Source organism: Bos grunniens, chromosome 4, assembly GCF_055505025.1.
Source record: "Bos grunniens cultivar Pamir isolate PY7600 chromosome 4, Bosgru_T2T1.0, whole genome shotgun sequence".
In the NCBI taxonomy this organism is placed as follows: domain Eukaryota; kingdom Metazoa; phylum Chordata; class Mammalia; order Artiodactyla; family Bovidae; genus Bos; species Bos grunniens.
In genome coordinates this window covers 21013140-21029265 of record NC_141168.1, presented here as the reverse complement: position 1 = coordinate 21029265, position 16126 = coordinate 21013140, and the positions used below count along the sequence as shown (strand labels likewise).

At 35.1% G+C, this 16126-nt stretch overlaps 1 protein-coding gene across 22 annotated transcripts in view; it reads right to left on the bottom strand.

The window, feature by feature from the left end:
- Nucleotides 1-16126, bottom strand: part of CNOT4 (CCR4-NOT transcription complex subunit 4) — a 152811-nt gene that overhangs the window by 12716 nt on the left and 123969 nt on the right. For 6 of the 22 annotated variants that reach the window (XM_086395448.1, XM_086395452.1, XM_086395451.1 and 3 more), the window contains one exon: nt 11841-12856. The exons of 13 other annotated variants lie outside the window; for them this stretch is intronic. In XM_086395448.1, the coding sequence (XP_086251574.1) occupies nt 12756-12856 (101 nt within the window). In that variant the 3' untranslated portion in view covers nt 11841-12755. Of the gene's footprint in view, nt 1-11840; nt 15406-16126 lie in introns of those variants that run through there. 3 more of the 22 variants (XM_086395446.1, XM_086395445.1, XM_086395449.1) reach the window with 1 other exon arrangement.

Below are 16126 nucleotides of genomic sequence, written 5' to 3'. Positions count from 1 at the left end.
GAAATGTCGTCCTCCTAATTCCGGGATCCATTTCCTTTCTTCTTCAGTTGCTTGCCCAAACTCAAAGACTTCACAGCTAAACTCCATTTCTATCCCACCAAAACATCAATGCCATAAAACAAATGGAATAGAGCAGTCAATGAAAGCCAAAATGCATTTCCATAAAGAACCAAGCATATCAAAGTAATTTATTCTTTGGACAGACTACAGACTTTCTAGGATATAACTATGATATATCTTGAATTCAGCAGTTTCTGGAAGTTTTCTAATGGTAACCTTTTGGTATAAGATTCTAAAGTACAGCATGGATGACAGCAGGGTTTAGATGAACTGTTACAGAGCTAAAGACACTGTGTGTTAGTCTGGAAGTTCCTGAGATAGTGCTTGGTTTATCTTTGACTCCCGACAACGTTTATTTAAACATGCAAACAAAAAGCCAAGTCTACAGATGACAGAATCAATAATTAAAACTACAACTATTCTTAAATTAAAATCCTTAAACTCTTCACTATTAATGTTATTAATAACATTTATCTCTCACTTTATAATCACATAGTCTCATACGATAAACTTGTTGAGATGGTAATATACAAACAAGGAAACCAAATATACAAACCAAATCCAAACACACAATTTAACATGGTTACATTCAGGTTTTTAAAAATACATTTGCAAAGTATAGGATGGAGAGATCTAACTAACCAGTCACATGTATGAAAAAGGTTTAGTAGTTTTACTTACACCATTTCATAACAATTAGGTAATAGAATTTTTTTTAAAATAACATTAAGCCCACATAAATAGATGTGAAATGTCCAAATTATCAACTGTATGACACTGAGCCAATCACAAATGATAACCACTCTGAACCTCAGTTTCCTCATTCACAAAATAGGGATAATATCTACTCCACAGGATATTTTTATAAAGAGACTGTGTAAACTATAAAGGAATATACAAATATTAGTAATAAGAAAAGTGTTAATGATAAAGTAGATTCTCTAATCACATCTGGATTATTAAACTATGACCTCTACATTTCAAGAAAGCTATTCAATGTAATGTCAAAATATGTGGAGGAGAAATAGACTAAAGAGAACTAGAAACCATGTTAAATGTGAAAAGGTTAAAAGGACTAAGGATGTCTTATCTATGTCTAGAAGTTACTAGACAAGTGGATACTGCCTTCACATATTTGACAAGAAGCACAAATGGGAAAAAGATTTTGGTTTAGCCAAGAAAAAACATTCTTTAACAATCCTAAGTTCCCTAGTGAGAGCACCCTGTTTATCAAAGTATTAAGTTCCCCAAGTAGCTCTTCAGCACTCACATAAGTAGAGTTCTAGAAAATAAGGTATTTATAAAGGCTTTCTGAATTGTGTGTACATGTTTGTGAGTATCACAAACGAGACACTGGAGGTAAGAAGGGTTATTGGTTAGGTGAAATTTTTTAAAGCCTGTGTGTATGGAGGAGGGAGCACAGTGGTCTTGGGAAAATAAGGAATAGTCGCAAGCTGAATTTTCAGAGTTCAGAGGTAGAGAAGATAGAAGGACTGATCATGGAGTGATGAGGCAAATCGTTACACTGAACTGAGGATCACAGTTCAACCAAGAGATAAGATAACTTATTTGTAAACGAATCTGATTAATGTCTCCACAAGTCCAGATTTAACACAAAGCAGATCCAGACCCAGGCTGTGCATACCTCCAGAAATAATCAGATACAAACATCACCTTCTCAACCACAAGTTTTCATTCAGCAAACGTTTACTGGCTATGTCTGGGGCTTGATGCTATAACATTTTGCAGCAGCGTACTACAAATCACGCTGTTCTGCTTATTTTCTATTTCTTCAGCAGATCACTGGAGTTTTTGGTTATTTTGAAGAAAGCAGTGATAGCTTTTGATTGTTTAGTACCAATACAATATTTTTTAAGGGAGTGTAAGTTCCCTTTAGGCTTGCATTCAGACCAAAGTATCTTGCTACCCATGCAAGAAATCCTCATAGGGTTATATGTCCATTGAAATTTTAAGACTTTTTATGTTCATAATCTTCCAAATTTAAAGATTTCTAAATTTTCTAAAAGTTATTAAAAAACACTAAAGCCAGTTTTTACTTCATTTGATTATTACACAGCTCACTTTTGTTTTGACAGTGAAGATCAGTCAGTCTCATCTTTTTCTGAAGGATGGCTCCTATCTTAAGGGTTTATATCAAAGACACAAAAATACCCTGAAAAGACGACTAAAAATTATCCAAGCTCTGAAATATGATTTTCCATGCTCTGAATTATAACCCAACTATGAGCTTTATTTTTAGAAAGTTATCTTTTTAGGCATTAAAATAAGAAACTGCTTCTTAATTTTAGAAAAAAAATCATTTTAGGAAATAAAGTCCTCATCATTATACTAAAACTAAAAGAAACAGATAATGAATATGGTCATAGTAATAAACACTTCCAACCAAACAGATCAAGCATACATCTTTCTTCTTCACTGTACTATTTTCACAAAGCAGAGGTATTTGTTAAAATTTGTTTTGAGGTTGTTTTATAAACATTTGATTTTTCAAAACAAGAATATAAATTGAAATTACTTATTCTTTTATTTTCACATACATATGTGAAATTTATGATCTTAAAAAAAAGACTATTTTGCTTTTTCTTCTTCCTATTTATACTGTGGAAAATACACATATTTTCTTGCTTTCAATTTTTCAAATAATGCCTCAATTTAAAGAGATTTAATCCTAATAAGACTGTATTCTTTTCAGACCTATAAAAGATAATACTCCTTTGGAGGACAGGATTTCAAAAGGCCTACCTGCTGATGAATTTAAACAGCTATATGCCTACCATCAGGTTCACTAAGTGGCCTTAGTTTAAAAATTATTTTAAAAATATATTTAAGTGCTCATCCTTGGCTATGATTTATTGTAGTTCAGCCTTCAAGGAATGCCAGAGATATTCTTGACAGACCAATTCTCAATCAGTGTTGAAGAAAGGAAAGCAGGAAGGAAAGAGAGAAAGATCAGATGAAACAGTTTTAAAATAAAATATAAATTATATATTTAGTCTTAAATATAAATTAGAAACAACAATTCCTATTTCACCATCTCCTGGAGCTTTATACGGAACTAGAATTTTTAGTGGAAAAAATAGTTTTATTAAAAATCACATATATTTGTGAAACACTGAATTTCAGTAGTATTGTCCAGAATGTATTTTTAAAGAGCTAGAATTACTTAGAAGTAAAAGTAAGTGAATAGCGGCAATCTAGTAAAGTAAAAAGCCTACCAATCAGACATTTGTTACTCAATCTACTTCCAACCCAGACTGTGCTTTCTGCTTAAATGTGCTGTTTTGATTTTTAAGAGAGAACAGAGACTGACTGAGAAGGAAATTGGGAGGTAAATGACCATAGAGACACTGAGTGAACACTCAGGAACCTGACAGAGCCCTTTCTTCTCCTCTGAAGAGGGAAAATTCAGGCCTGTCAAGGGTCCTACAGGGCTATCACACAGGAAGTGCACCTTAAGATCTAGTCAAGACCTCCCCCTCTAACTGTGGTCAGCTACACGGAGAAAGAAAGAAGCAACTTTTTCTTTGCACAAAGGAAGAAAAACTAGACAGAGAGGCGAGCACAAGCTACCAGAATAAGACTCACAGCAGTCAAGAACTGAAACCAGAAAGTGTGTTATAAAACAAAAGTTGCAGGGTTATATGTATTTATTTGGAAATTATGAAAGATCTTTGCTTAGTTCAATAATAGGCTTCATTCCAATCACCTGCCATTTAAAATAAAGGTGAGGTTTTGCAGCACTGACTCAAGAAATGTCATTCCTATCTAGGACTAGGGCTGGGGAAGACTATGGTTAGGTTAATTAGTGAATGTTAATAGTTTAGATGTAAAAACAAAAAATCCCCCAAAACCCATCAGTTCAGTTCAGTTCAGTTGCTCAGTCATTTCGGACTCTTTGTGACCCCATGAATCGCAGCCCATACCTGGTAGCAAATCACACCCTAAGTTAGGGATGAGGGAATAGGGCTATCAGTAATTCATAATCACAAATTTTAATAAAAATGTATTATTTTAATAGAGACAACATAAGTAAAATAACACTCAGCTTAAGGTCAGTAAGCAATCTTCCTACTTTGTTGATGAAGTCATAACCCAGGGCCTCCTTTTCCTTTACTGAGTACTCAATTTATAGACATAATAAAGAAAAAAAAAAGAATGGCTTCAGTGTCAGTTTTCTTGACAATGTTTAAAAACATCCCAGCAATATTCCAGATTACTACGTTCTGCTGCATAGACACATTACTTCCATACACAAGACTGATGACAACAGAGTAGAAATGCCAGTACAGTCCTTGGGAAGAGATCTCACCATATTAGGAAACAGCACTAGGCTATAAAAGTTGATTGCAGTCAGCTTCCCTGCATTTCTTCTTGGAGACGATGATGGTATTATCAACTTTAAATCCTTGTGGAGCTTCCCCTCTTTTTCACTATGCTGAAAACAACAACCTCCTTGATTGGAAAAAAAATCAGCAGATATTCTATCATTTTACACGGTGCAGCATACAGTAGCTCTTCAGAGATGAATCTGAGATCACCCCTTTGGTGTGGGTGCAGTACATCTTGGTGCCATTACCGTAAGAATTTTTTTCATTCTGTAGTATTAGAGATATCAGCAGTCTAGTGGTCATGCAGGTTGATGCTTAAATGCTCTTTGGCACTGCAGAAAAGTCCTGGGTAAATTAAATTCCAACTCTGTTTTACCCTTTATTTTGGTTCTGACATCTGTATTTAAGTCACATTAAGAGTACCTGTGAAGTTTCAATCTCCCCCCATTAAAGTTACTCCATGATCACTAGGCAACATTTAACACAAGGCTGTTTTAACAACTTACAGGGTCTGTAATAACAGTTGCCAACCGATGGACAATCTGAATGCCTTAAATTCATTATTTGCACTGATATTCACAGTTGAAAGCCCTTGACTTGTGAGAACTACTATAATAAACTGTAAGACACAATGAAGTTTAGAGAAATGTTCTGAATCTTGAAGTTTTCTTCTTGAATTACATATACTCACATTAAGAGTACCTGTGAAGTTTCAATCTCCCCCCACTAAAATTACTCCAAGATCACTAGGCCACATTTAACACAAGGCTGTTTTAACAACTTACAGGGTCTGTAATAACAGTTGCCACAGATGGACAATCTGAACACCTTAAATTCATTATTTGCACTGATATTCACAGTTGAAAGCCCTTGACTTGTGAGAACTACTATAATAAACTGTAAGACACAATGAAGTTTATAGAAGAGATATGTTCTGAATCTTGAAGTTTTCTTCTCCTTGAATTACATATACGAACACATATTCATTGGTGAGGGCTAACAAAACTTTAAACTGTTGTTAGAATGTGATTGTGGGCAAACCACAATCCTTCTGAACCTTGTTTATTAATATCATTATTATTATTTGGTCTTCAAAAGAAGGATCATTAAAGGCTATGCTATTATGTTTCACAGCTCTGAAGTTTTAGGACTGTATAATAAAACATCTTTTTCTTCTTTTTATCCTTTCCTTAGGTTTTCCTAAAGAGTATATGGGATGGGTATGTTCAGTAGTGGAAGTGAAAACCAATGAGAAAAAGCTATGAAAATATTTGTTCAGATAAAGCATAACCAGGGGTGAAGTAGGCACCTATATTGTAACCTTGCTGCATATGAACAGGACTTTAATTCCCATTAAGAAAAAAAAAAGAAAAAAACTTTAGAGAATGACGGAATATGAATACAGCTCTTATCCTAAACGCAAGAATTAATAAGAACACAGAAGGAATAAATACACGAAAAGTCATAGGGAGATGGTCTGAGACGTTTTCCTCTGCCATATTCACTAAGTAGAGGACTTAAATGGAAATCACTATGTATAAATCAATGTACATGCACACATACCCACTCAATATCACCCTCAGACATAGAGTGAGGCTTCCTTGCTAAGGAAGCCTTTTTTTCTGTAATGTACTAGTCAAATGTCATGAAGACAGAAAATTACCACTTAAGAACTACTCAGACAGTTACTTTAAACTTTTTTACCTGAGTCTAGATTCAGCTATTACCACACAGCCCCATCAAGGACGGGCCAAATTTCTCACAGCCAGAGTGGATCATTTATTCAATTTTAACATTAAGATAATTAAAGAACAGTCCTACTAGGCCACCAAATTGTACACTTTAAAGTAGTTAATTGTACGTTATTTGAATTTCAACTTAAAAAAAAGGTACTGAGTTCTTTAAAGGCTTTATAAATTATATGGAAGGGAAAAAAAGCTTTGAGGCTGTTGCTTATAACACAGGACAATAGTAGGTCTTAGGACCAACCAGGAGCTGCAACAGCAAACTGTTCAAAGCACAGTTCTTAGGGGTTGGGTTGGAGCTTCCAGGAACCTTGAAAATAATCATAAAATGTGAAGCTGGCTAAGAACAAAGTGAAGTCAACAGCTGCTTTATGAAGTCTGGTGTGAAGGAACCTGAAGAAAATGGATTGGTTCTTGAGTACAGTAATTTCCATCTGGTTCATGGAATTTCTAGGTACTTCAGTCTAATTCTCAAGCAGCTTATACTGCATAGGCCTGCCTTCAATTCTAGGTACCAATAGGTGTAAACCAGATTTTTATATAACTCAAACTTAGGGTAGACTCTCCAAAGCTCCAAGCTACCAGACTCTTCACATGCACCTACTTCCTCTGCCTAAACCTTTCACATCATAAGTAACACACTCACTGGGGATACCTACGCCGTCCAATCTCACCTCTGGCTTTCCCCAGGCCTTCCCCTGGACTATGTGTTCACATCCTCCTTCTGTGCTTTGAGGAAGTAATGTTCACTCCACTGTGGGATGTTATCCTCTGGATCACCTTCAACTTATAGGAAACATGATCCAGGATTCCTCTGGTAATACCATGCTTTCTACAATTCTCTCTCACACAGTCTGACGTCCTACTCTGAACAAAAGAACTAGAGGGAAAGCTGGACAAGTAAAGACCACAGGGGTAAGGAAAGCTTGCCTTCTTTCCAACCTCTAGCCCTAATGTTAGACATCTATCTACAATCCTTTTCCTGGTTCTCACTTGTCATGTAGTGTTGAGTGGTCATCACACTGACTAGTCTCCTAATCTGTCCTTCTCTTAACAATACTATACTGGTTCTTTGTCCTCATCAACATATAAAATCAATGAACTCTGGATCACAAGATTATATCATCAGTTTTACCTTTTCAAATATCTTTGGGTTCTTTCTTCTTCACCCTCTAAACAAACTCTCATATATGCTTTGTCCACTCCTGTTGAATCATCACAACATACAAAACTATACATATCTGACTCTTTTAAATTTGATCCTTATCTTGACTCAACAATTCTTAAATTTCTTTCTGATGAATTTCTTGGCTTATTCTCACAGACTTATTTCTTTCTCTCCCTCTTTTTTTTTTTTTTTTTTAAAAAAAACAGGTTCCCAACTCCAGTCTTTCACCCCCATTTTCTCACATTATATGCATCCGAGAATTACTCACATGAGCACCTTCATCTAATCTCATTTTCTCTAATCTCATCTTCTTTCACCTAGATTTTCAGATTGTTTTTTTTACAAATAACAAAGGAAGATATAGCCCATCTCGATTAAGTTAAGCTTATAGCCTAACCTCATCTCGGGGGTGTATCTATTCCAAACACCTACAGAAATCTTTTACTCCACTGGTTAGCCTATCTTCTCTTTTATACTATCTACGCTGTTCTCTCACTCGACTCTGTAAATTCTGCGTTAGATATTCAGCATTATCTTAAAGCAATGCCTTCTAAGATCTACGACCCGTCTAGTTAGCATCTTGTTTTTCCCTTCCTCTTTGTTGCCAAATGTCTTTAGTCAATGACTGCTGCATCTACATCCTTGACATTTCCTCATAAATCCTAGAAATCTGCCCTTCCATCTGTATCTTTTTATGAAAGCAGCATTTTTAAAGATCACTAGAGATATGGCCTGGAGAAGGCAATGGCACCCCACTCCAGTACTCTTGCCTGGAAAATCCCATGGACGGAGGAGCCTGGTGGGCTGCAGTCCATGGGGTCGCTGGGAGTCGGACACGACTGAGTGACTCCACTTTCACTTTTCACTTTCATGCATTGGAGAAGGAAATGGCAACCCAGTCCAGTGTTCTTGCCTGGAGAATCCCAGGGACAGGGGAGCCTGGTGGGCTGCCGTCTCTGGGGTCGCACAGAGTCGGACACGACTAAAGCGACTTAGAAGCAGCAGCAGCAGCAGCAGAGACATGGCCAAACCCAAAGGCCTTTCCCTGAATCTCATTCTGACTTCTAATTCATAATTTCTTCTGCAATCCTACTAGTATTACTATTTGTGTCCAGGCCACCTTATTTTCACTGGTCAGCAATGACATACAGGAACTACTTTCTAACTGGTACTAATTTCCAGCAAATGTATCAATCTTCTTAAAACGCTGCAATCAAATTACATCTTTGCCAAAGAAATGTAGTTCTCTACCACTGACCACATCCACATCAAGACTGAACTCTTCTTCCTAGTTATCAAGGCTTTTGCACATTCACCTCACCTTCCTACATGACCTGTAATACCTCAGACAAGTCCATCTCCTTACTATCCTCTCCTGACCCTTCAAAGACCATGCTAATCTCCATCCCCAATTTTTCATTCAATCTGTTCCCTTTACTGTATTTTCCAATTCCATCATTTAATTTCAAGCCATCCTTCAAAAGCAAAAAGTCAGACATTTCCTACGAAGCCTTTCTCCAAATCTGCCTGAATAACTTCTTTCTCTAAATCCCATTTTTACTTCTGTATCAGCAAAGTGTCTAACTGGCTCACTCAGCATTTCATGTGTGACTATTCAGCACAGGGAGACGACATAGTAGATATTCAGATAAAAAGACTGAGAGGAGGAAGACATAGCACTAACGGCAGAAGAACTAGCTTGAAACCAGATAAATGACTTAGTTAAATTTTATAGAAAAAGACATATATATTTTCATTTTGCAGTATCACCTCTTTCAAAGAAAAAAAAATTTTTTTAAGTTATTGCGCTCTCAACTATATGCTATGCACCTCTTAAGCAGATATGGGAAAGCTTCATCATCAAATAAACCAAAGAACCCAAAACCTTACAACTCAGTATAGGATAAAATGTCCTCTTATTTTTATATATGCACACGTAACTTGGTGGTCTTCATTTTGTGAGTTTCAATAAACCTGCAATTCGTTCCTTGCTCTTGACTCTCTGAGGTAATGCCTCTGTATGAGTAGCTCCCTATGTACCTGTATTACATCAGAAGAGAGCTGTCAGTCTTGAAGGTGCTTGGAATACTGTATAAATAGGAGCCATGTCAGTAAAAATGTGCACACAATGCAATGAAGCTTTCTTTAAAAGAATATATATATATATAGGAATCTATACTTAACTACCACAACACTAAAGAATAAGACATGAGTATATGCCCACAACTGAGCAATACTTCAATTAGAATAATGAATGTCTGTCTCCCCTGTTAAAATTTTTTTCACTCTAAATTATCATATATTTCAAAATTTCAAGTATCAGTATTCAATATCCTTCGTTGCCCTGTCAAAGCAATGAATAATGAAATGAGTGGACTACTATCACTGTTCTTGTAGTTAAAATATATCAAGAGGTGACCCTATAGAAATAATTGAAATAAAATTGTCACAAGACTGTTATCCTTGATAATATATAATAGGATCTATACTTTATTTAACTGGTATCCCTCAAGATCTACCTCGAGCCACTACACAGAACAGGCACTTAAATATTTAATTAATGCTCTGCTGAAATAAGAGGAGAGTATACAAAAGTACCACCTGTAAAAACAAAATGCAACAGTAGAATGAAAAGGAAAGTATTATTAATCAGAAAATATTTCCTAATGGAATCTTTAAGAAAATAAAAAGAGGCACTTGACATTCATCATATGATCAAAATTATTCAGTCCAAGTCTATATCCTACAGTGACACTAAGAAGTGACGCTCTAAATGTTTTTTTAACATTTTCTCCCACTTCAGCCGGGGGGAGAGGTGGGTCACCAAATGCTTTGACAAGTCTAGTAACTATGAATATTCTCTCCAGAAAAAAAAATGAACATCTATACACACATACAACTCATAAGCACGTCCAAGGAGTTTTGTATTCCAGGTTAAACATTTCTGATTTAAGGAAACGATGAGTCACTTTTGAAAAGTTAAGGATATCAAGGCATATAAAGTTTCCCTTGTGCATGACATATCAATCATGCAAGGAATTTATCAAAAACTAATCTGAAGTTTTTAGAATTTCTCATTCTTTACCATCACTTGGCTTCATCAACTTACTTGCTATGTGAAGCAGTACTTTCTTGTACGTGTTGTGTAATTTCTTCTGAGTTTTAGTACAATCAATTTTGACTGATTTTAGGACTTCACTTTAAAAAACCATAACATACAAAGCAAAACAGTGAAGCTTAATTTTTTAGGCTTACAAAGTCTCAGATTTACAAAGTTACTTAAATGATCATCTTTCATCCAAATGAAAATATCTAAGTTGAAGCCTAATTACCCAAGAAAGCGTTTTCTGTTTACAGTGTGTATGTATAAGATGGCATAGGAGGGGAAGCAGGCAGGAAGACAGTGCTGGGCTCTAGTAAGTCATATAAATTCTGACAGTTTTGTGGCAATGGCCAGGAATGAGAAAGGAGAGAAAGCTACCACAGGAGAGAAGCCTTGTTTAACAGGTATATTTCTCAACACAGAGAAGAAAGTAAAGGAGAGCTAACCACCTCTTATGTTTTCATAAGAAGATTCAAGCAATGAAAGGCTTGGCTCTGAAGGCTGGAGAAAACTATGCACTAGGTCAGCCCTAGCAGGGAACCGGAGTTTGTCCACAAGGCCCAGGAGCCTCAGCACCACAGGAGGCATTAAGTGGATGTCTTGGCCTCTTACAGCAAAAATGAAACCACAGTCAACACAGACTAAAAGGCTTCATATTCAATACATACTAAAAGGCTTCTAACGAATTTACGGTATTTTGTTTGTATTTGCTAAATTTCTTATAATGCTGTCCTAAAGTCACTCCTAAATCAAAAGCTGAGATTGTCATGTATGCAGAAATTTTACAAGAATAATTTAAATGGCTAGATAGTTGTTTCTATACTCTCAGCTAACCAAATTGAAGAATATCTAAGAATGGATTTTAGTCTACCCCCTATACTTCAGGACAAAGCCATTTGTGTATTTTATTTAATGGAAAGTTATTAGACTTTACATAGAGAGGTAACCCTGAAAACTCCAACTCCAACATGATATTAGTATCTGTTCCCAGTAAGGTATTTCATTATTATTATCATCATCATCATTACTTTAAATCTTTAGGCTTCCTTTTTTGGTATTCATGCTACTCTTTTAATATTTTTTTAAATTAAGGCATATCTTTTATATCACAATTGTCCTTTGAAAATCCCATGAGGAGATCTGACTTTCCCTTTTCTTCCCAGATGCTTAATTTAGGCAGAACAGTCATGTTTTCTGAACCAGCTGTGTCTAATGCTGAGTACTGAACTCAGCTTATTTTCTTTCATTATCAGCTTTAAAACTATTTCAAGAAATTGTTTATTATCCAAAAAAATCACTTCACATTATATCCTAATAAAGTACACCACTATTCTCTGTGATTAAAATTACCTATGACAACTTACGTGGCCTAATTTTAGAGGATCCCCAATCTCTTCTCTTCCACCTTAGTCTCATTCTGGTCAGGAACTTGTAATATAGTTTTATTATCACATTTCAATTGTGAAACAATGAAATTTCCAAACAAATATCTCACAGAACTACCATTTTTTCAATAAAAGTTTTACACTACTATGGTTGCTTCTCACATACAATATTTACCCCATATTCAACTTTCTGATAAATCAATTGTAAGTTGAAATTCTGTTTCTGAGGCATTTCCTGGTATACTAGGCAGTGCATTAGGAAAGAGATTATATTGCATTTAGTCTATAATAATTATCTCTTAAGAGTCTCTATATAATTAACAACCATTCAAAAAGAAAGTGCAAATGTGCAAATGAGAAAGAACAAAAACAGTTTCTAAACAGGTAATGCATAATATAGGACATAAATCCATACAACTACAAACAATTGCTGATAACATCCTTCTGGGCATTAAATGACACCACCAATTTTGTTTTATATGTATTCTTTCTTCTCAAGTATTCAAAGAATGCAATAGACATTATCTTCTTAATTTCCAAATTTCTCATGAATATATTAGGATATTACCATTTTTTCACAAGTCAGAAAACAAGAAACTACCATTATCTTTGAATATTTTCAATAACAGAGCCAAAGTAACAATTCTAGCTAATCTCATCTGGGATCTTAATTAGTACTACAAGTTTATTTGTGTGAGTTAAAAAAATAGTATCACTCATGAGAAACAATGCCAAAATTATTATGCTAATAAATTGTGTTAAAGGCCTAATGAAGAAATACTTTAGCAGCTATATGAGGTAACACACTAGTTGTAGGCATGAGGAACGTTTATGTTGGCTCTTTTGGGTGTATACATTAAATGCAAAATCAGAAAGGAATCATGCAAAAATCCGGTTGCCCATGCAAGCACCCCAGAGTCTAATCCTCTCCTCTCAGTTCTGTTGTCAGGCCACAGTAGTGTGGAGACTTGTAGGCCGCTGTCCTTGTTGTAATGAATGGGAAGAGGCTGACAGTGGCATGGTCGAAACCTTCACCTCTTCTTCCCCTGTGGAAAAGTCAGTCATGGTCTAGTTATGGGTGACTAGATTTGTTAACAGTCCCTTTAAAAATGATTTCAATATTTGGAATACTGATACATATATAAAATACATGCTTAATGGCTGGAATGCGGGTGTGAAACAAGACATGAATTTTAAAATATAAACTTATCAAGTACCTAGAAAGCAGTTACACTCTAATCACACCCTTAAATTTAATACGATGTCAGATTTAAGAACAAACAATAGATTCAGAATTATACAAGAAGGAAAAAAAGAGACCAGGAAAGCCATTCTTTTCCAAGCCAATTGGACCTTTTATATAGATACTCCTAATAGTAAGTAGTATTTTGGGGGGGGGGGGGAGGGAATTAAAACTAAATTCACAGAAGTGAAAATGTGAGTTTTGTAAAGGGCAAAATGACAAATCCGTGTTTTAAAAGCAGTCATTATGTTTAGAAAAAAGAAATAAAAAGATATAAATATTAGTTTAGCAAATTACCATATAGCATCTGAAAATTCAATGTGCACTTTTGAAATAATGAGAAAATAGTAAAATACTAACAATACAATGATCCAATTGACTGAAAGTAAGATGACTACTTCTAGGTCAAAGAACTATACATGAAATGAGATCAGTTCTCCCAATTATAATTGATAATGACTACAAGTGACTTGTTTCACAAATGACTCAAATTTCAATCAAGTCACTGTTAAAACAGTGAATTCAGAAACAAAGAATTTTCTTTAAATGCCCTCTCTTAAGTAAAATTTGAATAAACAAAAACACGAACAAAAATCTAATCCTGAACAGTTTCAAATATTTTTCTAGGTATATTTTGAAACAACAATGCTCACAGACTTAGACTATTATTTGTTTCCCAAATAATTTTTAGCTCTATAGAATAAAAACATCCTGGCAGAAAGTTCTTTGAAAAACAAATCTGCAAAGTTACACTTGGAAAGATAGTTTAAGGGATACCATGAAGAAAAAGACTGAGTTTTTAGAAAAGGTTATTTCATAGTTTTACAGTAAATTGGCAAATATTCTATAAATACCAAATATATAGCAAGAAGGCTGTGTAAAAGAAATTTTAGAGTTCTTGGTGAGGACGTGGTACTCGTAAGAACTAAGCAAGAGATTAATTTTCATCAAGTCAGTGAAATGCATTCTATTTTGTAACTGCAGGTTATATTCCTGAGCTGGGCTAACTGTCTCATGAATAGATAAAAAAGGGACCTCCCAAGAGTGTGAGAGCAAAAATCAATTACTATGGGAAGAAAGCCAAGTTAAAGTAAATGCCAGTAATGTTCATTTATGAAGGAACACATCAATACTGTAGTGAGAAACATTTCAGTTGCTGAATCTGAGACCTGGGTTCCTATCTTAAATCTACTACTAACTGAATGTGTGACTTCTAACAAATTATTTAACCTTTTCAGAAAACAGCTTTGCCATTCCTAAAATGAAGGAGTTGAACAGGCAGGTCATTTTTTAGAACAGGAAAAGTTACTTTTTAAAACAAAAGCACATGGTTCCAATAACAAGGAAGATCTGAATGGACTTCACTATTACTGGTTACTAATCCAAGTTTTCCCTCAAGAATATTTATTCCAAAAATCCTTCTCAATTTAGAAAACTGGATATGCAGCCAAGAAAATGCTGCTAAAAAGATTTCACCTAAGGAAATAACTAATTTTCAACATTTAAAAAATGTTTTCAATTAGGCAGAGGAAATGGAAACCATGTTTATGTCAAACCTCTGGCAACTGTCCTTCCCATGATAGATTTCAGACATATCAATTTTTAATAATTAACTGAAACAAACCAAAACTTAAAATTTAAATACAAATGTATAATAAACACAGACATTTGTAAGATACAAAGGTAACTATTTATTCCTAACTAAAAGTCAGAAACCCCATCTTGCTCTACGTATCTAAAGAATAAATATACATGATTTTTCCAGTACTGAATACTATCTAAGCATATCTTAAGTGGCAGACCTTGCTGAAACATATGTACTCTCCTTTATGAAGCTCTTAACAGTTACCCTGTGTAAGAAACCATGATATTCACTGCAGAAAATAGAGTTAAAGCTTTTTCAACAGTTCAACTCAAGTACAGCTGAGTTACAACTAGGGGTGGGAGGCAGATATTGCCTACATATTAAACTGCTTCAAATAATTTACAGTTAAGATGTACACAGTTTTCCAGAATTTTAGTTTGTCACTTCTAATTGTTACTGCAAAACCTCAATCATCTGAGGCTTCGCACATTCAGCATCCTGAGGTAGTTGCCAAATATATATAGGCCATGGAAGGGTTCTGTATAACTCCTGATACCAATTTTAAATATTTTGGTACATTAACACTAAAATTTCTTTAGCCATGGGAACCTTAAGAGTTCTCTAAAAATAAGCTTACTTATAAGTCACCACTTAAATACCAAGCTAGTATGCACAGTCAAGAAACTGAAATAACAAACTCTCCCCACCTCCCAGAAAATAGAACAATGATTCAGAATCTGTAGTCGGTGACTTCATTCTTAGAATTTCTGGGGAAAAAAAAAAAAAGTATTTTATGCTCTATGGTTGAGTATATGCTAAAAGAAAAGAAAAACCCATGAAGATAGGATCATGATTTAATGCCACATTTTTCTTCATAAAGTATCTATTCTAGATGAAGATTTCAAATGACTAACACAAGGACAGCTACCTTCAAAAATCAGTGATTACTCATCAACCCTGTGGCATTTCTGGAATATCTACCAGCTTAAAAAATATTTGGTTTAAAACTGCTCTTTTTACACTAATGGACAATATGGTAACTATGAAATAGAAGAACAGATAGTTTTTGAGGATGGTCACATAATAAGTCAAATGAAAGTACACGAAGAAGACAGCTAAGAACTAGAGTTCCACAAAGGCATCCTCCTTCCTGTCATATCAAGCCCACGCTGTTCTGCCTCCCTGGCCTAGCTCCACTCTCTAAAACACATGAAGCACCTCCTGGTACAGCAGGCAGTTCTACTGTTTCTTAATGTAATGACACACTAGATTTTGTCTCTATGCCTTTATTCGGGAGTTTCTACCAACACAAAAGGTCTTGCCCTTTTCCTCCTGCTAACCCAAATCCAGGATACAGATCAAGTCCTAATTCTTCAATGATGCTTCCCCAACAATTTACAGGCTCCACTGATGTATCTTGCATTCCAGCATCAAATAGTTACCACCTTCATACACAGTCTTATTTCATCTTGTCAACTACACTATACA